We start from the raw sequence: 23709 nt of genomic DNA, 5'->3' as shown, positions 1-23709 counted from the left end.
TTGCTGCCACCTTGTAAAGAATAAAAAAAATGTTTCTAACCAATAAATTGTTTGTTTATTATGGTGCATGGTTAAATTACTAAAAATCATCAAAAAAAATCAAAATTCCCTATCTTGGATAGGGTATTTTGCATTATGGAACCAAACGCCAAACTTCCATAATGCATTACAGAATTCAGTATAAGGTATAAAGCATAAAGGACGTAGTTCCATCGCAGTAGGCCTATTCTCAAGGGTGCGTCAGCTATTTCGCATAACAGAACCAAGCGACCAAGGAACCAAGTAACCATTGATATGACTGTTTATTTTTTAAGTGTTGTTGTTTATAGCAGGTGTAATAATGTTATGAATGTTAATGATTCTTGGAAAATGAATGAGTTTAAGAAGAGTATTTTTCAGCATTATGGACGAGGCTATAACAAGTAGGATACTAGTGGAAACATGATCAACCTGCTTCAGTTCAATCTGTGAAATGATGGAGTTTCTAAATTTTACTTATATTGATGATATAAATGAATATGACTTAACAAAGACAAACTACTTGTAATTCTCTTAGGGGGTAACCATATCACAACTTTAAAAGTCTCCATCCCTACGCACAAATTTAAAATTACCGTATCATTTTTAGACCATACCATCCTATAAAAATTAACCTGAACCTTTCAAAATGTCCTAAAAATTTTATAAAATCTATTCCGCGAAAATTGACGCTTGGTTCCTTTATGAATAAAGCCGTCCATATGTAGCATTGACTATTAAGCATAGAGGTACCAAGCACCATTTTTGACTAAAAATACTATTCAATTTATTCCATAGTCAATAAACACTATATCAATAAATGTGAAATAATCTTATTCATCATGTAGCATTCATTTCAAACTGTTACGTTTTATTAGACTTTTGAGGACCCATCATAAACTTTTAGGTCAATTTACTCAGTTTGTTACCTGGCGCTTGGTTCCTTTATGCACAAAGCCGTCCATTACAAAACTGCTGCCATTCAATACCATTGTAACAGGGATGAAATTTCGGATTACTTAGTTGGAATCAAAATGCCTATATAATGATCAAAAAACTGTTGCTAATCAATACAATTATTTTAACCCTTTAGGGATAAAAAATCTTGATATCGGAACCACTATAAAATGATAAACGTATAGTAACTGTCGCCAATCAATACAATAGTAACTGGAACTTTTTTAAATTTTACACAGTTTACAAAGTAGTTTCTAAAAAAACGATACTTTAAGAACATTAAAAAGGTGTATTTGATTTTATAAAATATTTTTATTGTAGCACTTTAGGGCAATATTACTTTTAAATAAAAAAAACTACAACAAAGCCTAATGAAAAACCTTCAAGTCCAAAATTGTTCAAATTGAAATCCATCCACAGCAACACACTGATAACAGAGCTTAAGAAATGATTCGTAAGCTCTTACAAAGAAACTCCACGGTATCCGGAGAAGTTAAGTTCTTCTTCTATTGATCGTTTTAGTTCTTTTCATTATTGAAGCTATGCGTTACACATTTTCCTTCAAGTTACCCCATAAAAAAAGTCACAAACAGTTAAATCTGGTGATTGGGGTGGCCAATCTGAAAAATAAACATTTCCACGACCAATCCAACGGCCATGAAGTTTGTCATTCACTAATTGCTTGACATGATTTGCGAAATGAGGTGGAGCACCATCTTGTTGAAAAATTGCTTGCACCATTTCTGGTACCATCAAATGAGCCAAGTCTACCTCAACGTAGAAAACGGATCAGATTATAACTCATGGAAGTAGTTTTTATAGGAAGCGAATTGGTAAAATTTTCAATATGCCGCCATTTTGTTTCTACGAAAGTTAGGGAGATGAAAATTTCATATTTAATATTCCCAGAATATTTTCAGAACCTACTTTGTAAACTGTGTAGAATTTAAAATAGTTCGGTACATGAATGGGCACGTAATATAAAGTTGAACGTGTAAACCCCTTCGTGGGACACGGTGTAAATCAACATCTCAATTACCGTATTACTTATCAACACAACCATACAAACCCAAACTAAAATCCAAACATAACCAGGGAAAACTTATACTGATAGTTTATAAGATTGTTTTATTCTATACCGGTACCCTAACCTGATCAACATCAGTTGGAATCAATTTCATGATAAACTTTTGAGGAAACATTTTTTAAGAAATTTGTTTGAAAAGTGATTGGGTGATCCTTACCCATATATAATCCTCCATCGAAGTCCATGGTGGGATTAGATTCATAAGCATATCCGTCCACATGTTTATCCGAATATGCATGTACATTACCATGTCCATCCACATATACATCCAACTGTCCGTGTTCATGGTATCAATATAATGCTGAATAAGTAGGAAAGACACTTCCCATAATTCGCGATTAGGTAGGCCTAAGCGGTAATATAAAAGCTCAAAAGCCTCCATAATAATGCAATCGCTATCTACAATCAGAGCACAATATTATCAATATTATGGAAGCAATTTATAACAGATAGATTTGCAAATCGTCTTGATCTACATCGATGTAGAAATATCGATGTTATTGATGTACAGTACTTTGAAACTATTAACAAACACAATCACTAACTCGTAAGAAAGGTTTCCACTATAACCTCAAACACGTCCGTTCCGTTCTGAGGCCCAACATGAACTAACTAAACTAAACTTATTGAGACTTATCTTATTAGCTGTAGAATTCGCTGGGATCGTTGACCATTATTGTGTGAATAGTGCAGTCTGGCAAGTCACATGACTGACGCTTACTATAAAATAATGAAAACAGAGACACCAAACATTGTGATTGATGCATTCCTCGCATTGACGAGACACACTAAACAAACAAATCCAAGTCGTTATCGGCTGCCATTTCCTTTTCTTTATCGATAATTGCAATCTTTCCTATCTAATCATTTATGTTCACGATTAGCAAACAGCAATTTTTTGATACTCAGTTACGAAGCACATCATGGAGAAATACGAATTACTTGTTCGTGAGACTCACATTTAATTTGAATTTTAAAATAAAAAGATTATTTCAATTAGAATTATAAATTTATTCTAAATTTAAAAATAAAATAATAAATTCATTTTGAATTTCAAGGTAGAAAATTATTTCAATTAGAATTATAAATTTATTCTAAATTTAAAATAAAATAATAAATTCATTTTGAATTTCAAGGTAGAAAATTATTTCAATTAGAATTATAAATTTATTCTAAATTTAAAATAAAATAATAAATTCATTTTGAATTTCAAGGTAGAAAATTATTTCAATTAGAATTATAAATTTATTCTAAATTTAAAATAAAATAATAAATTCATTTTGAATTTCAAGGTAGAAAATTATTTCAATTAGAATTATAAATTTATTCTAAATTTAAAATAAAATAATAAATTCATTTTGAATTTCAAGGTAGAAAATTATTTCCAATTTTTGAATAAATTTCAAATTTGAAAAAATTGAAATTAACTGATCTTTCTTTAAATAATTTCAAATTTAAACTCGAATTTCCAATTTGAGTGTTAATTCAATTATTCTTGATACCGAATGCGATTCAGGAATTACGTGATGAAATACGTAGCCTAGTACGTGAAATTAAAATAGCATAAAATAAATCCAGAATCAGTGATAATTATTTTATACGTTTGAGTCACATTCTTCAGTCTTATTAATATTCCAGAATTCTAGACTTAAAATTTTGGAGAAAACAATGATCTTCTATTATAATATAATAAAGGAAAGAATTGACTTATACACGTACGGGATAGGAAATTCACGAATGACGCATCATCACGTCTGAACTTCAGGATTGATTAACTTGAGGTTTCGCATAAAGATTCTTAATTAACCGAGGATGGTTATAGGCCTATTTTCAATTTCCCAAGATTTCATTACATCAAGTTTTCAGTTTTAGAATAGACCCTTGCGGAGCACGGGTTAGTTCTCTAATAAACATGAACCTAATTTTCGTAACAACATGTTTCATTTCCAATGAATTTGAGTTTGTGAAGATTTTGGGGAACTATATATATGCCTTGTATAATTTGAGATCAGTGCCATGAAAGTACTGACAAATAGATGTAGGCTATTTATTTAAGACTGAAATTGGTACTTGTAGGTATGTATGTATGTAACTATGCATTAATCAGATACGATCAACAAGAGACAATTCAAATACCCTAGGAGGTGGTACTTGCAAGAATCAGTTAATTTCCATACCTAACTAGAATCTATATCCAACCCTATAGCTGATATTGTCATATTGAATTTACAATGTTTTGATTCGGTTACTGTTTTTCTAAGATTGCCGCTGCAAATAATAAAAACAGTGGAAATAAGGTTTGGAATATTAGGTAACGAAAAAGATTTTTCATAAATATCTAATTCCCAAAAATAAATAGTAAGGGAGTACATATTTACGTTACATGAAACATATAACTCAGGAAGAGATCCGGTTCATTTCGAAAAAGGGTGTGGACAAGAACAACAAAGTTACATCATCGTGTAAGGCAGAGTTTTGCAGGAATTTTATGGATGAAAAAATCCAGCAGACAACTGGAGGATCGATTACACGTCTTTCAATATTTTAAAAGCAACCGCAAATTTGTCAAGGTAAGGGCAAGATATGATATGCAAGGCCCTATGGGTAAAAATAAACCTGGACCCTCAGTCACAGTTACACTATATCTTTAATATTGATTACTTTCTTGTATTGATCTTATTTTCCTCAACTGATTAAATGAATAAGACTGAATTTAATCAATTCCTCATAACATGTTCGTTCAATTTGAGAGACTTAGGTCATATTGGTTCCCGATAGCGACGACATCTTCACTATTATTACTACTACAAGTGCAACAGAAGAGGCTTCATGTCAAACAAGAGAAATCTATTATCATTTAAATTGCCATCCAACACAGTAGACAGCGATATAAGCAATTGGCATCCAACCGAATCTCCGACTCAAGTTGCAATCTGGCATCTCTCTCCACTCCACATCATTCGAGCAGCTAACTCTATACAACCCCGAAACTTGCTCAAGCAGAATGCAATGCCAAGTAGAGTTCCAATCACAATGACGAATCACTCATGTTTTACTGTTCCATCCCTTGCTTTGGATGAATCAAATGAAGAAATAATTTATCGTTGCCTTGGAAAGTTGGTTGATTTTAAAACACGGTTCATAAGAGCTTCAAAATAATTATAAATGAATAGGTCTATATAATATAATATAAATAATGCAATAATTGCTTGCGAACAAGCTGAATAAAGCTTCAATAGAGATCAAATTTGATATGGAATAATAAAAAAGTACTCAATTTTGAATATCTGGGTAAAATATCTCTGAAAAAGAAACCCATAACGACAGAGTTAACAAAGCACGAAAGGTCTTGGAGTAATAAGAAATATCTATAGTAAAAATGCCTATCCATAAACAACAAAATTATGCATTATTAAACTGTTATTAAGCCCTCCAAGACATAGTGAAACATTAACGCTCGCTTGTAAAACAGATTTGAATATTCTTCTGAAAGAGGAGAGTCGATTGGAGAGACACGAAAAATAATCCAATATGTCTGTTGCCTTGAAAATGGAAGAGATTGGATAAAAAAATGTTAAAAATGAACCTAGCGATAATTCCTGAGGAAAGTATTACTGACAGAGTAACATATCAGAAATGCGCAGTGGCGTAACCAGAAAAAAATTTCGGGGTGGGGATCATAGCTTTGGAATAGAAATTACCTAAACTTTGAGGGAGACACCGTTGGGTGTGGGGGGCCCTCCCCCGGAAAATTTTAAAAATATAGCTTCAATTTGATGCGATATTACGCTATTCCCTGTCCACTTGGAAACAAACATTCTATTAATGTTTTTTTGGTGATCATTAAGCCACTTATTATTTCGATTTTCCCTTGAAAATGTCATAGGCCTATGGGTTTCTTATTAAATAACAAATAGAATGGAATCGTAGAATAAGCTTTAAAAAGTTGTTAGTTCAATATTGTAGGAAATTAGGTCAGCTTTAATTTCTTCTAGAATAGTCATGTCTGTAAAATGCATAGTTTTCGAGTTATATGCGAGAAACCAAAAAATGTTACCTTTGAACCACTCCCACCCCCTTAGCACAGGGGGTAGGGGTGGGGACTTTTGATATGTTTACCTCCTCACTACCCTAAACAGAACTGCGGGGTCAAAACTTGTCTTCCAAACTTTTCCCTCTATAACATTTCGTTGACTGGGCTACTACACGTGGCATGGATTATTAATTTTTCAGCTAGAACAGTTTTTTGAGACAAAGTGCTAAATAAACGTCTACAGTTTTATCAATGCTGTATCGGCAATATGAATACGCATGCAGTTAATATGTATTTGAATATAGGTGTTGATATTTTTACATAAATAAATTATTCTCTTCCATTCTTATTTAATTACAATTCCAAAATTATTCGAGCCCTAATAGAATGATTGGCTCAGTGTACAGTCAGTCGAAATTCTTATATTGAAATGAGGGGTATATTTTGGCAAGCTGAACAAGAAAATAAGGCCTATGCATCTTTTCGATATTTCTTCAAATGAAAAATGATTTTTGTGGGTTGTCAAAACTCCACCTGAAGGGGAAACTATTTAACCTATCCTATCATTTAGTAAAATAACAATGATTTCTGCGTTGAATAACATGTTTCTTGCCAACAACAATCGAACTCTTTGTGAACTTAGATATGACCTACACTGTAGATTTATACATTCTATTAATTAAATACATGGGAATTGAAGTATTTATTTCAGTCAGTTCATGGTTAGTTGATTAAATTGATTATCGATCAAAAAATGATTAAAATTATATCAGTACAGAATTAGTTGAATGAATTGTCGTTGTACTGAATTCTTGGTCAACAATATTTTAATATTGGTATTTATCCATTTCATCCATCTATCCATCATCTTCTATACTATAATGAAGGAAAGAAGTGGCTTATAGACGTATACACGTGTAAAGGATAGGAATATTATGTTTGACGCACATCACGTCTGAACTACTGGATTGATTTACTTGAAATGTTGCATATAAATTCTTAATTAACCGAGGATTCTTATAGGCCTATTTTAAATACTTCTAGATCTCATTACGTCAAGTTTTCAGTTTGTTAAGTTTTAAAATAGACCCTTGCAAAGCACGGGTTACCTGCTAGTTATCATATATTATTAGATATCAAGCTAGAATGCTTAAATTGTGGCTCCAATAAAGCACTATTTCAACCAACCAGGTTTAGTTTTAACTTGATTAACAATTTTTTTCATATTTACATGATTTTTACTTGAGTGTTCAAACTTATATTGTTTGGGGGGAAGGGACGGGGATAAAACATTTTTTTTCAAACATTAGAGGGATGTGTCCCTCCTGTCGACGGCAGAAAGTCCGCTCGTTCATCATAACTGGGAAATTTTCGGGTGAATTCTGTAGAAGAAGTTGCTGCAGCTTTTTTCAAGGACATGCATGAAACGTAAGAAACTATAATCAACTAGAGCAATATAAGCTATATTGAATTTCTTCATGATAATAGATGGTAAAAAGTGAACTTACTTTGAAGTGCTATCTGTAGTTTCTCTATCCCCTGCTATCTAGTCCTTATGCACTAGACTACTCACTGTCTATAAGAAAATAGTTAATTATCATTGCTATTGCAGTGCTATTTTCTCATCCCTTGCTATATTTCTCTATTAGATGCTAATTTTTGTAGCTGATCCAGCCACAAAAAAATTCAGGTTCCATTTCGGGGGGATACATCCCCATATACCCTGGTTACGCCTCTGGAAATGCTTTGAAAACTGGGAGGTGAGGCCAGTGGAAGGAATAAAACGGAGAGTAGCCAGAAATGTGGTTCATAGACGTACTTAGCGACTTTCACTATGGAAGCTAGACGCGAATAATAATGCAATAATAAGACCAATTTAAAAATTAACAAAGTCACTGTAAACGGTATATTGGAATAAATGTCATTCGATTCATTCATAGTTAAGAACCGAATTCACCAGAACAAAAACTTGGTTTGAGCGTCAGTTGATCCTAAATGAACAAAAAATCATATTACAAAACCAATTCAAAATCATCTGACTTAGAACCAACTTCCGCTCAAACCTAGTTTTTGTTTTTGGTGAATTTGGGCTTAAGAAGGCTGACAACTATTATAATATGACCCAGTTTTAAAACCCTACAGAGACACACTTACTTTATGCTAACACAGTAGACACACTGGGGTGTTGAACAACCCAATTTAATTTTGCGTTTTTCTTTGAAAAATATGAAGAAAAACAAATGCTTAGCCCATACTTTATCATTTCTTAATAATTTTTGTTCCAAGTGCATACAGAAATCGAAAGTAAAGCACTGCTTATCAATATTTTAACTAATTTTAGAAGTACGTATGTTCCGTCTAAGTGTTGGAGCTTCTAATCCGGTTTGAACGAATGGCTTGATCATTGCCATTTGCCAATGACAACTTCATCAAAAACTCACGTCTCTTCATTTTATTGTTTTGAATCTCAAGTTGTAGAGAATCATAGCATTTATTCCAATCTGATCCATCATCCCATACCACATTCATAGTGACAATACAAGTAAATCTTTGTAATAAAAGTGTTTGATAAGTCCTACGTAAAAGACACTCTGGGGTGTAAGACACCCCAAACGAAGAACAAGATGAGCTGGTGTAGAATGCTATTACTGACTGGAAGTGGTGGAGAGTAGTTGACAATACTACAAACCTAATTTAGACTGGACAAAAATTCCCATCTGTTCGATATTGTCAACTGCAGAACAGAAAAAAACCTGGGGTGTGAAACACCCCAGTGTGTCTCTTTAGGGTTAAAATGAACATACAACATATTTAATTTTCCTTCCAGATTGGTTGAGTGAGCTAAGGCATTGCACCCATCAGACTGTTAGCACTGCCTGGTCGTGGGTTGCAATCATGCTCGTAGAAATGGAATCATGCTGCTGGAAATGGATCATCCAATGCTAATCAATCATCTACACACTCCTCCAATTACATGCACAAGTAGGGAGTTTATCATCATCCGTAATAAAAAAATCAGTATCTCATTTCTTATAGTGGTTGTATCTAAACTTCACAGCGTTTGCTCTAAACACTGACATGGGTTCGCTTTCTGATATTTTTCATCGAAATTAATATTTTTTCGAACCCAAACTCAAAGTTCATACGATGCTGCCCTGACAAAAGACAATGAAGGTTACCGACCTCTGCCCCACAAGATGTAAAGTACAGGCTGTTTAGCATCCAAGTGCACATAACCTGTTGTAGTGGGACCTGTCCGATCTCATTGTCTGAGGTTCGAAAATGGAGCCACTTGAGATGAAGGGCTGTGAAAGATGAGGTATTCCGGTGCAGTACAGCCGGTATCAGTTATCGAGCAGACCGCAAGAACGCGCTCCAGTGAAGACCGTCGTCATTCACCACCAGCATCCAACCTCCAACCCACTTTCAATGGTTTCAGGTGTCAACCGTGCTATTTCATCCTCGCTGTGATGGCTACATGCCTTTCCCTATCTGGCACTCGCTTCTACTCCATCATGAAGGTTGACGATGATACAGCACTTGTATAATACCAAGCTGGTAACCTCCAAAACATGTACAAAGCAGTGAACACAACCACTCTCCAAGTAGTACTGATTAGTTTAAAATTAATGAAATATCCCTTAATAGTCAGAGTAAGAAATTTAAAGTGTTCAACGCCCATACAAGCATAGAAGGTATGCTTATTGATATAGCGAAAACAATATTGATTGGAATGCTAGTGCTAGCATTCCAAGTACCTACCTGTAGTAAACGATTGTATTTTCAAGTTGTAATTTCGATCATCAATCATTGTTTTATAATCAAAAATCAAGTATTCAACATCAATATCAATATCAGATATCATCCACTATTCAATGAACGTAATTCATAAAATACTGAATACTATTCGTATATTCAATAGTCATAATACTGTTAATTATTATTATATGCGAGCCTATTGCTCTTGTAGTCTGATAGTAAAAAAATGAATAACAAATCTTGAATGTATAATCAAGATTTCTCAATAAAGTGAGCAGATAAGTGTTCAGCCTCACCCTATAGCCATATTTTGATAAGAGAAGCAACGAATGACAGATCTCCTATTTTTGGTCGATTCAGAACCACTGAGATGATAATGCAGATAGTCAGATAGTGCTCTGTAAGTATTACTATACAGATCCAACCTTAGTCTATGTTTACTTAGTCTATTTCTATTTCTATATGCACTGAAAGGAAAAAGGACTTAGAAATTCATCTACATTATAACTTGATTGTTGATTTTCTTCATAGCATCACATAGCAGTGACACTCTGCTGGGATCAATTCCGTAACTATTCTGATGATGTTGAGCAGCTTGGAAAATAGAGACCCATATTTCACTTTCAAAAACATACCTCACACAACCTTTCCGGCTGGCTACCATATAGATCATGCCTTTCACGACGATCTTCTTGCACGATTGCATGACAAGGGACTGTCGGAAGAACAAAAGACGAGCAGAATCTCAAGGGAAGTGAGAATTAGTCCCGGGTGACAGCTTGCACCAAGTAATAATCGAACGCTGTTAGCAGCGCAGCTACCTAACCTAACGACAGACCCAGATTAGAAGCACGATACCAATATGAACATGAATAATAAGCACGAAGGGCAAAGGAGGGCACGCTTGTGCATTGGCGTGAGTGTGCTTTAAATCAAGTGACGAGGAGATATATGAACGTCTTCCGGTGATCTAGAAAACGAACGGTGTGTCGCAATTGAGCCGAGAAGACGGAGAAGACGACCGTCTCCTCTTGCTCGATTCGGCACACAATGGGCCTGGAGGTCGACGCATCACTAGATGGATATCATGGGCCCCAGAAGGCCTCTCCACCTATTAAGCCTCTAGTCTAGAGAGAAAGCAATAGCAGCAACAGTGTTCGAGCTTGATAGGAGGGTGTGTGTTTGTGAGAGACAGATAATAAAGAGACAATAAAGGAACAAAGAGGGACGGAGATAAGAAAGGAAGAGAGACGAAAAATAGAAGATTTAGTTGTATGATAATGTCGATGAAGAGGACATCCTTCTACTAGCGACGATCTTAGCAGACAGTGCGACGCCAATATTTCTCTATACAAAAGCCTGATACTCATTTCGGAGACTCAACCAATCCCTAACTACTGATTGTGCAGTTCTGTCTGCTATAATAGGGAATTAATTGTGTGATTCTTCACAGTTATTTTAAAATTGTTATAACCACTTGATAAAAATGTAATTAAATCTTAATACTAGGCTACTAATACTGTACTTTATATTAGTCAAACTCATTGGAAATTCACAAAAACTTAGATTTTTGAGCCAATATTCCTTTGAAATCAATAGAAATTGTATCAATATGAACGGATTTACTCATTTATTCAATCAACAATAATAGTTCATTCAATTACCTGGTAGTCAGACTCCATCAAAATGATGATATCGTCTCTAAGCAACAAATATTGGGGAAAATAAACAAACTGTGAAGCTGGACACGGAACAAAACGGGAATGATCTTCCATCACGCCTCAATCATGTATGCCTATGCAGGAGTGATGGATCACAGATAACCGTAGCTATGCAATACTATACTCATATCGATACTTTTGTTTTGATACCAAGTACTTTTAGTATCGATATTTATTTTGCGATACTAACTTACTTCTTGGTATTTGGTCTCGATACTTTTGATTAAAAAATTTGGTGGACCGGTCAAATTATCACTTGAAAGGGATTATCACTTGAATATGCTGAAAATATCAATTTTGGCTCATTTTTTAAAAAAGTATCAAATTTCGATACCTACTAATATCGATACTTTTCTTCCGATACTCAAGCGGTATCGATACTTTTGTTTCGATCAAGTACTGGTATCGATACTTTTGTGTTATCGGAACAACCCTACAATACTAGAATCCACTGGTAGCAGCGAATGATATTGCAGACAGAATGCAGGGGAGAAGTAGACAACACTTGCAGACCGCTAGAAACACTTGTGGAAACAGCTGGACATAGCATTCAACCCTACAAACTGGCAACATCGCATTGCTGAATCATCACTACTGTACCATACTCAAGATCGAGGTTCCAGCAAGAAGGGATCAAGCTTCGAATCCAACAAGTTTATTCTTGAAAACTTCTACATACTTGATATACATCCAAATATATTATACCGCAGTTTAGTTGTGCTTGACTTAAATTTGCGAGAATCGCCATTTTTTGAGTATAATTGTCAGAATAGCATCAACTTGCCACTTATACAACATACAAACAAAATTCTTTTGTTACATAAAATTGAGAAAGTCTATTCGATGTCAGGTGCGCTTAATACACACGTGGACTGTACATGCGTAGACACTGTACTATGTTTTTCTCAGTTCTGCTCCAGTTGGTAAAGCGACCTTGGTGCGCTAATACTCAAGATCAACAAAGTTACATAAATAACACACATGTAACATGTAGGGGCAGGCACATAACAAAGCCTTGTGGGGTAACGGGAGACTAAATATAAATTCTTTAATTCAAGTATAGTAGTTTGTAAATTTTATTTTCGGAATTGAAAACATATTTTGTGTACCTTACTCTTATTGGAGTACAGTAGTTTGAAAAGTAGAGTTTGAAAATTAAATAATATTTTGTGGGTCCGAGTTATAATTATAATATTTGACTAAAAAAATTGAGAGTTGTATGGGGTTGATAGCTATTTACTCAATACCTATTCCACATATTGAGTATAAAGTAAGTAAGAAGTAAAGAGAAATGGACTGAAAGGTAAAATTACCACTATCTTGAGACTTGTCAGAAAAAAAAAGCATTCAATTCTATCCAACTTTGATAATAATTACTGATAAGACTCAATTATTTCTTTGGTATGCGTGTAACACAGAACGGACATTCAATTTACGACAGAACTTGATTTTGTCGACTTGACATTAATTGAACACTTGCATTTTCAAAGCATGCTACCATTGGACTCTCTAAACGGAGTTGCATGGTAAGAAGTCTGAGCACATGAACGTCGAGTAACAAAATTTCAATGTATTTATTAAGTTCATCATTTTTTTTTTCAAAGTAAAAACAAAGAGTATTCTAGCTAACTTTTTCGCTAATATGGGTACCGTACTTCGATGTGAAAACTGATGAATATTGTAGGTAAAGTCTAAGAATATTCAAGTCTTCACTGTTAAGTACTCCCAAGTCCTAACCGAACTCTCAAAGACTACAAAGTTCCTAACCACCGAAGCCAACCCAAAATTGACAAAAGTTAAGGTGATTAAATTATTACATGAAAGTAAAAGTGAAGATGAGAGTTCCTTGAATGCCTTGAGGTCGATCGACAATCCATCGATAAGACAAATCTCAATGTGTCGGGGAAAATAATTCTTCAATACAAGTACTTGCAGTAGAGCTAATAAGAGATAATCTCTTTGGAATGAAGTATTTCGTGGTCAACAACTACTATAAAAATAAAATCCGAATTTGAAAAAATAATTGGTTGTATGAAGTATAGTGATGTATGATATTTGAATTATAATTATGTAGTATCTGCCCTGTGCGTCCCTAGTTGAGCAAAATACATATTTTATGAGTATGCAGGGTTGATAGGAATATTGTCACTGAACATTGAAAACAACGTGATATCGGAATTTAGTAATAAAGCGGTGTTTTTAGCATTGAGTGTTACGAAGTTCTGAGGCTCACTTTGAAAAATTCGTCTGCAAAACACCTCAAATGTTCTTACATCAAAGGTTTCACTGTCTTCATGATTCATATTGAACGTGAAATTATGAAAGACTAAAGGAACATTCTATGAGATGTTCAATTCCATCAAAAAACAAGATAATTAAAAAGTTACGAAAATACTGTAGACTCTATTGTTTTCTTTTGACTAGAATTTTCGGATGAAAATGTTTGAGAGAAAAGTGTTATCAGTTACTCACGATTGGCTGGCGAGAATTCATGTTTTGACGGGGCTTGCTCCATGATGCAGGGGCTCCGCCCCTCTGGCCGGAACTCGCGGCGCCCCCCTGTACCCTCTGTCCGCCGGCTCGACTTTTCTCACGAATAGCTTTGCGCAAACGAGCCTCCTTCGGATTGTAAACATAATCTGCAACACAATAATAGAAAATTTTTATACCCTTTTAATAATTGAAATAGTCACTTAGAAAGTATAAAGTGCATACACCCCAAATGATAACACTATTGAAGTTTGGTTCGCGAGAATTCTCGAACACTCTCTACAACTCAAGAATACTCAACGATTGACAAGATAGACTTATGGGGTGGTCAATGTTCAATGGATTTGGTAATTCATTGAGTTATAACAATAACTAAAATAATCGTTCTAGAGCTAATTTTATTAAAATTTCAAGTTTTGAAGAATGGGAATCAAGACTTCTAAAATTTTAAATGTATAATGAGGTACAGATAGTGCTAGTTGATGATTCAAATAATTTGAACCCTATTGAGATGATCTAACAGGTGAAAATAGAATATAAATCCTAAAATCACTGAATACAATAGAGACATACAAACACGTAAATGCATTCAAATTAATAGAAACAGGTAAATAATGCAAGAATGTGCTTAATACCTTAGAGAAATATAGCATAAGCTATGATAGTTCTTAATAATCAATGAAGAAGCAGAAATTGAATTTATTTCGATCCAATGCCCTTGATAAAATACTCATTACACTTATTATTCTCATCATACAGTTGAAATTTTTCAATGCTACAGTAATTTAATACAAAAGTAGGCTATTTCTACGCAAGACAAACTCCAATACGTAGATAATTTTGATGTGTCTCACTATGCTTTTGAAAACCAATGAATAATAAATAGTCAAAAGAATAAAAAAAAAATGATAGACATATAACAGACAGTTAATTGCAGTTCACAGAAAACGGAATCTAAGAGCTTATTGTCACACTTTGTGGGTTAGAATGCTTGTGGGGTGTAGGAATGGCACCCCTGAATAGGTCGCTTGGAGTACTCCAATTTCCTGAGTTTTATGGAGAATGAAAATTTCATGTTCACAACTCACTCGCTGAAGTAGGCCTACGTCTCCATTTGTCACCCCATTCATCCGAGAATGCAAGAACTGTACTGGGAGTTTACTTCAGTTTGTATCATTCTCTTCATTCGACGAGAACAATGAAATGTGGAATTCTCAATTTTTGGATTAGGATGAACAACTGAAGATTGTAAAATTGCAATAAAAACCATCTACTCTTCTCGTATTGCAGTAAAGCTGATATTGAGGAAGATATCCAGCATTGAGTGAGAACTTTGAAACAACCACATACTATTAAGGGAACAATAAGCATGTTGTAATTGTAACACTCTTATAGATCTCCAAGCAAGAGTAAAACATTAACCAAAAGCTAAACATTACCCTTAGTTTAGTACAATATCAAATTTAAACAAGGATTTGCTAGAAATTGTTAATGATGTAACAACAAAAACTGGTTGACAATAGATGTGACATTTTCAAGTCACAAATTTCGACCTAAGGAGGTCGATATTTAGCTTTCGATATAAGTCGCGATCGACCTTCGTGTGACACAATCACATTGTGAAGCATGGGTATGGGAAAACTCTGTTTCGAACGATACCACTGCTGTCAGCTGTTAATGATGAAAACATTCGAATGTCATCGTGGTAAACGGAAATCGAGGCTTAGGCCTGCCGCAAAGTAGACCCACGCTAATCCATGAAAAGCAACCCACGCCGTGGGATGTTTTGTAAACCATTGCTATAGAATTATTCATAATCAATCAGCTGACAAGTGGATTATTCATTGTATGTATTATTATCATTACACAGATGTCTGGAGCAATGGTTTACGAAACATCCCACGGCGTGGGTTGCTTTTCGTGGATGAGCGTGGGTCTACTTTGCGGCGGGCCTAAGTCTCTATTTCCGTTTACCACGATGACATTCGAATGTTTTCATCATTAACAGCTGACAGCAGTGGTATCGATCGAAACCGAAATCTACACCTTGACTTAATCGTTCTATTCGCATCTTCATTCATTTACCTTTATATATACATCCTTTTATTACTTTATTGATATTGTAATTATTCATATCGTATTGTTAATTCAGCTCTGGAGACTCTGTCCTCTGTCCTAATTAATATTACAAAAATCAATAATTCTAATCATCATCGTTTACATTAACCACGCACAAACCTTATGATCATGTGTGCATAATTATCAGAAAATAAATTATGTTCCAAGACTCTCAGAGAAACCAAGACTCCATTTAAAATTTACGTTAACATTTAGTAGACTTCACTGATAACAACCAAATACCTAGTAATGATCCTGAATTGGGCTTACTATTATCTTTCTCTTAAAAATTCGGCTGGGTGCTATATATTTTCCTAAACCTTTTGTGGAGAGAAAAGAATAAACGATTGCCCAATTGTCTATTACGTTACCGAGAGAAACTATTTACTTGACCTCGTGAGCCTAAACGTACGTAATTACGAGCTCACATGTCTACCATCTCATTCAATACTCACTCACAACACAACTTCTAACTCACTCACTCTTTTCAACTCAACAACTCTAATTTCTCAATCTCTCGACGCTCTCTGCCTCCTTCTTGTCGCATTACTCTCTCATTCTACTGTCTACCTCTACCACCATAGTAATACAATTCTTATACACTATTACTATATCTATCACTCTTCCTTCTCAGCAGTTCTCTCTCATAGTCGTTCTTCTTCTATCAACCCAAAATTCCTACGCTATCACTAGAAAATGAGAAATGAAAAAGATAAACAATAACAGGCCTCTTATCTCTAGGCCTTTCTAGCTTCTGTTCTCTAGTAGTCCTCCCCCAAGTGGTAGGTAGTCTTCCTAGAATTTTATCACAACTAATCATACCAGGAGCCAGCTTTACATCAACTCTCCCCCCCCCAACTTAACAACTACACCCAACGACCCATCCAAAACTCTTATCAGTTGTATTTTTCTGTTTCGAAGCTGGTAGTGTTTATCAGTCTCGACACTGACATTCCGCAATCACCAAATGTAGGTGCAGACAGTCATAAATTGACTCCTCTTTTCTTCTCTCTCTCTCTCTCTCTCTCTCTCTCTGTCTGCCTCTTTTCTTCCTCTCTCATCGTATCTGCCACTATTTTTCCTCCCTCATTCGCCTGCTTTTTCTTGGTTTCTTGTTTGAAGGAGGAGAGGAAAATGAAACGAAGAAAGAAGCTCCCATAAAATGTTACTTGGAGACTACGTACAAACCAAGCCGTAACAAAACATAATAATTATTTATAGCAGCAGTTAGGCAGACGCCAAAAATATCGCTTTATTTTCCGACAATTTTTGACGGGAACTATAAACCAACACATACGCAACTCAGGGATTTCTTGTTGGTTGAATAGATGAGTGTGTTAAATATGATTCAATCATTCATCCTTTACTTGCAGCTTCATGCTTTTCAAAATATAAAATATTTATTAATCCTTCGAGAACAGTGGGATGATTACTTTCATTATCATGTTTCTGAAGAATTAAAAAAATATTATTTTGGGAAGGATTTTTTTAACCGATTGATGCATCGAATTTTAAACATGAAGTGAAATAACCACCATGCCTGGGATAGTTATGTTACAAAAACGTTCGTCTTCATTGCCAGCAAATCAATCCTTTTTTTAAATTTGTGAAAACAAGAAATATATTTTACTTTTGTTTTCAATAAATGGATTACAAAAAATGAACGTGCAAGCAAAATAAATTTTGAAATCAGAAAGAGGTGGAGCCAAACTCTCAAAAATAATACTCATATCTAACAAAATTATTTAAAAGATTCACTTTTAATAATGCCAAGTTGTTCGCCTCCTACCTTCACTGATGAAAAACCACCGACAGTAAGATGGACTTCATTTTATATGAGAAATATACCTGGATTGTTGAAAAAGTCATTTACTTGATTGCATTTTGTAACCTAATCAGGGGTGTGTAGGCTACGTAGCCTATATCTGAACAAAGGATCCAGAAATACATAAGTTTGTAGGGACGTGATTAATCTGTTCATTCGTTATCAATAATGAGAGATTGAAATTGTAAATAATGATTAGTTGAGATGAAATAAAAGAAGACCATGAACAGTGGTGACTCAACCACAATTACCATAAAACAAGTAGCCTACACTACTTGATCTTAATGAATCCCACTCATTTGAAGAGAGAAAAAGAGTGTAATTTTAAAGCGAATGAGGGAGATAGTGCTACATCATTATCTGCTGAGTCGATAATTTATAGATTATCGGGATAACTACTTTCTTATCACGAATTATTTGCAGAACTAAAACTGTGTCACACGTAATGCATGGCTGCATCACGAATTAGGCTGATAAGATTAGTAGTAACGCAGTGGTTGAAAAAGTTTAGCGCTATGAAGACAGGAAATTATATTATATGAGTGACTGAAGCCACTGATCATAATGTATCTCAGAATGCATTCAATATTGCTATCTGGAATCATTTGTGGAATCAATGATAAAACAAAAATAGCTCACGATAATATTTTCATTTCCAGCTGAATTCTGTTCAAATTAATTTGAATGTAAATTTGTTCGTTTCTAAACGATCCACAACTACAACTCATTAGCTAACTTTGAAATATCTCACTACAGGTCAAACAAACCGTTCTTCTAATTCGACTTGTATTCTCCAATCTTCTCAACTTATACTATTGAGTTCTCTGACATCAATTCAAGTACAGTACTTTCTTTCTTCTATAAGTTTTCTGTATTTACTCTGGTTCGACTTTTCAGCTAAAATTGGCCCTATGCTACAGGTATAGGATTAAATTCATTTGTGTGAGAAATTGATATCTTCAAATTCAAATCACTAACCCTATCGCGTTAAATAGCTAGCCTATCGGTGGTGACGATTATTTTGATTTGAGGTGATTACAATTTATTAGTGAAGACAATAGTCTCACCATAGACTAAATAAACAAATTTGTGGTGTCTCATAATACTTTCTATTGAACGATACTTCACAGCGCTGTTTCATATTATTTTCTGATGATATTTATAGTTTGAGCAGTTTACCTACTCCAATAAGAATTTAATTCCACGAACAGTATATACTATACACTTTAATCAAAATTCATTTCCTTAGTGTGTTGCCTACATGAGCTCCAGGCTTGTGCGTGGGTAATGATACGGATGATGATAATGATGATGAGGAATGGAAGATTGACTCCAGTTTAATTTCGTTGTAATTTGAATTACAAAATAGATACAATAAGCCTCTCTCTTGCAACGATTTTTGATCGCTGACTATCAATTGCATTGACTCTTTCACATGGTCTAATATCCATTGATAGAGTTTTCCATCAGTGCACATTTTTCCGTTGCAGAACCAGTGAATTTAGATCAAGGCTAAAAATAGAAAATAATCGCACACAATATTAAATTCGGTTGGGTACAAAGATCGCTGTCGAATCATATGCTTGTGCTGTCAGCAAATAATAGAAAACCGAATTATATGCTGAGACGATAGTAGGCCTATTCCAATTCCGACACACTGCATTGCATTACACCGTGTATTAAATGCGGCAGAAATACTCAGCAAAATATGAAATCATGTGGATGTGGCAATACTGTACTTCGCAATTATTGACAAGCCTCTATTGAAAAGTCAATACCCTAACTTAAAAATGTACAATTCGCAGATATCTACCATTACCATGACCTGGCAATAGATTGTCATTTGTTATAAAGAATCAATTCCCTTCATTTTCCCATGAATATTGGTTATCCATATCTCTTATGATTTTTCAAGGTCAACTGAAATTCATGATTACTCTTGGATAAATATACTCTTGTATACTCTTGTATATCTCTCGTATTTTGTAGAAGTAAATCCACTTGATTTTTACGAATTGCAACACTGTTGACATTGTATTCGAGAAGATAAAAAAATTCAATGGAAGAAGCGAAATTTTATTCAATTCCTGATTCATATCGTATTTTAATGTAATAAATCTGGATTGCATTCAATTTAATCAAATTCAATGTAAACAGCTTAATTTCATTGAATTTACATGTCATATACATTATGATCATATCAATAACTGTGAAATGTAATTTGACTATTAGATTAAATCGAATGCTATATTTTAAAAATTAAAAAAACGCATGTTAAGGTAAATGCAGTTGTAAGTACGTTCACATCATAAAATGAAGAGTTTTCTAACGATTTTCAGGAAATTTAAAATCTTTTCATTTAGTGCTTTGCTAATACTAGTTGAACAGAATCAAAGCACCAGGTGACCCAGACCGAACAAAGCTCGCATGGAAGCTAAACCAGGACCAGGTTAACAGAATCAAATAGTGGTTGGATAGTTGAGATGAGATCCTAGGATGACTCCAAGAATGGGAATGTAAATGATTGCTGAAAATAAAAGTTTCGAAACGACCAGGAAATCAAAATTTCCACACACCTGATGATTGAATGGAAGTGAAGGAAAAGCGTTGGTGGAAGAATGTCGGATGGATTGGTACTGAGAGAAGAGTGTAGAGAGATAAAGAGAGAGGAGTGTAGAGAGATAAAGAGAGATCAAGAGGGATAGAGAGTGAGAGACGAGGTGTCCGACGTCCGAGGATGAGAGAGGCACGCGTCACCTTTGGTAATAATTTACCTTGTAAGGGCCGGTCTTTGCAATTGCCTCTGATCATACGGCCTTGGCAACGCAAACATTGTGTGTGCCTGTGCCTGTGCTTGCAACACTTTCTGCTTTGGAGATGCTCTCTACAACAATGCACATGACGAGTCACGTGGTCCCATCAAACGCTTTCTTTCCCACACTATTGAAAAAAGCTAGTGTCATCTTGATCAAGTCCCCACGGTCCCCCGGATCTTGTTACTGGATGTAGTCATTGTTATTGCCATAATTCTTTCAAGAGTAAGTATTAATACAAATTGAGTATTAATACAAAATAAGTATCAATACAAAAATAACAAATAAAATAATATTGGACCAAGAGTAATGCTTCACAAAAATATACCTCCATTTGTGATGATTACTCAATGATATATATCACCTTCACAACACAGAATTATAATTTTGTGTGAATTTTTCTGATTGAATGCTTATAGTAAGCTTTTATATGGCTCGCTACAGTAGATTGATTCAATTTATAGAACGTATTTATCTAAATGAGCTTGGAAACCTCTTCTGTCTGTGGATGAGAACAGATTTGTTCCATTGTACAATGAAGTTCGAATATGTACAAATCTAATATTCATGAACTGGACAGTTTTTCCTGTCATTCTATATTCTTGAAAGAAGAACAATGAGGAACATATATGTTCTTCATCGGTTCAGCCATGTTTTTTCAAACAGATGGAATGTTATAGTGAGAATTTCCAGGGAAACAATATATTTGTTGGGGTCGGCATGAGAGAAATGAATGCAATGTTAAAAAAAAAGTTTTGTATCAATTTGACAAGCAAGAAAACAAACGTTTTTTTTCAAAACCCTCTTGAAATATAAATTTAGTGATAGATTCCCCATGAAACCTTCTTTCTTTTATTAGACCTTTCACTTGCACACGTTACTTTTTCCAAATGCTTTGGATGAGAGGAAGGCTTCATTGAAAGATACCTTTTTCACTCACCCCACAGGAGCATTCTTAAAACTTAGTTTTACACATTCAGGAGATCAGGAGCTACTTTCAATTCTATAATTTCTAAAAATTGCTGTGCTTGGTAACACTTGATGAAAGTCTCCTTCTCTGTCAGTTCGTCAATTTTTCAAACTATCTATTCACATTCATTACGAGCAATATTCACATTATTCACTCAATAATGTTTAATAGTCACTCATCAAACGTAGCAGTAAGCTCATACCCACACACAAGATGTAAGAATTTCCAATTAGGAAAACTAGTTGAAAAAGTAGAAAACACTTTTCTCAAGATGATATTGGTGCAGATTGCTACGCCAATCCATTGACAAGACGTTTTGCAGATAGTCGAATTGTAGGTGTGAGGGAGGAGCAGGGAAGCAGAGGAGGCAAGGAGACGTTTGTGGGAGTAGAGGGTTGACTTTCAGAGTCGGTTTCGAGCCCCCCTAAACGGGCGCGGTGTTCTATTTATTGAGCGCTTGCCTTTGCTGCTTGTGTGTGTGCGTGCGTGCGTGCGTGATTACACGTGAGAGACCATGTATGTGTGTGTGTTTGCGTAGTGCCTCTTTCTCATACACCGTTCGAGCTACACCACTATTTTTAAATCAGCCGTGCTCAATCGGAGGTGGCAACTTTTTAATCGGCATTCGAAGGTCCCATTGCTCCACTTCAAAGATTGCAGAGGAATATCGAGAAACAAAAGTGAAAGATTCAAGTAGGCTATCGAAAGAATATTCCATATTTGATTCTCCAATCATTCATTTCTAGGACTAATGATCGGTCCAGCCTCATTATAACATTACGTTAAAATTATGCTTCCAGTTCAAGTACTGTAGAATGCTTTTCAAGGTCATGAATTATTCTACTCACAGTTTAATTTCAAATATGGTCTAATTCAAATTTTCGATACCCTTTTTCATATCTCGCCAATCTTTTCTATTATTTTCCCACTACTGTATTCTCTATATCTTTTATTTTAATCTCATTCCTTCTATTTCTTCTATCATCTTATTTCCTCTTCCACTCTGTGCCTCACAGGATAAGGTGTAGGTCGAAACCTTTCCTCCTATATTTCTCATCATTAGCCCATCTTCTCATCTTATTCAATTACGTAGCTCTCTTCTACACGTCTGCACCGTAGAATAGTAGTAGCTTCCACACCCATATTTCTCCTTCAGAAGAGTTTTCCAGAATAATCTGTCTCTCCTTCCCTTCGAGACAGCCACCGTCCCTCATGCAATGAATCTATCTTTCCTCATGTTTCGCAATTTGGATACATAATTTGAGAATTTCTTCAAATTACGTATCCAAATTCAAATAGTGGGATTTTCAATTTTCATCATTGCGTCAACTGGTAATTGTCAGGAGCTTACTTGTACATTATTTCATTACATGATTGTATTTTGTCCAATCTCTTTTCTAGCAAATTTTATAGTAGAGAAGAATCTTTTCAAAATCCATAACCGTTCAATACCCAATCTCTTGAAGATAAAAAGTCTAAAAAGACAGAAAATATGGATTAATCTATAAAGACTGAAACTCTCATTGATATCATTTTCCCCCTCCCCATCTTCTATCATCATCAGCATCAGCATATAACATCATATATCAGCAGCATAGTTCATCTTATGAATTCTGATAATTCTATCTATTGGCGAATAGCAATAAACAATTCAATCAGATTTCTCCAACTGGAAGAGGATCTTCCACTACTCCGCTTGGCCTGTCTCATTTATCAGTACAGACTGCTGATGGAGAATGAGGGAGAGGGGACAATTCCAATCTGTGACATAGGCCACTAACTAGATAGCAGACTGGCAGTTGTCACATTGATAATACGTTACAAGGAGGATGCTCAAGCTTCGCCTATGGAAAACTGGGAACAGTAGTTCTGAGTTCGACCGGAAGTGGAGACTATCGTTCGCCTTTGATTCGCCTGT

At 34.9% G+C, this 23709-nt stretch overlaps 1 protein-coding gene across 8 annotated transcripts in view; it reads right to left on the bottom strand.

The window, feature by feature from the left end:
* LOC111057854 (sex-determining region Y protein) overlaps positions 1-23709 on the bottom strand; it is a 124813-nt gene that overhangs the window by 51994 nt on the left and 49110 nt on the right. For all 8 annotated transcript variants that reach the window (XR_005572474.1, XR_005572475.1, XM_039437723.1 and 5 more), the window contains one exon: positions 14048-14214. Coding sequence is in view for 3 of the 8 variants with exons in the window: in XM_039437723.1 (XP_039293657.1) it covers positions 14048-14214 (167 nt within the window). In the remaining 5 variants the exon portion in view is untranslated. The remainder of the gene's footprint in view (positions 1-14047; positions 14215-23709) is intronic.

The sequence above is a fragment of the Nilaparvata lugens genome, chromosome 11, assembly GCF_014356525.2.
Source record: "Nilaparvata lugens isolate BPH chromosome 11, ASM1435652v1, whole genome shotgun sequence".
NCBI classification, from domain to species: Eukaryota; Metazoa; Arthropoda; class Insecta; order Hemiptera; family Delphacidae; genus Nilaparvata; species Nilaparvata lugens.
Note: the sequence above shows the minus strand (reverse complement) of the source record. Positions and strands in the feature narration are given on the sequence as shown.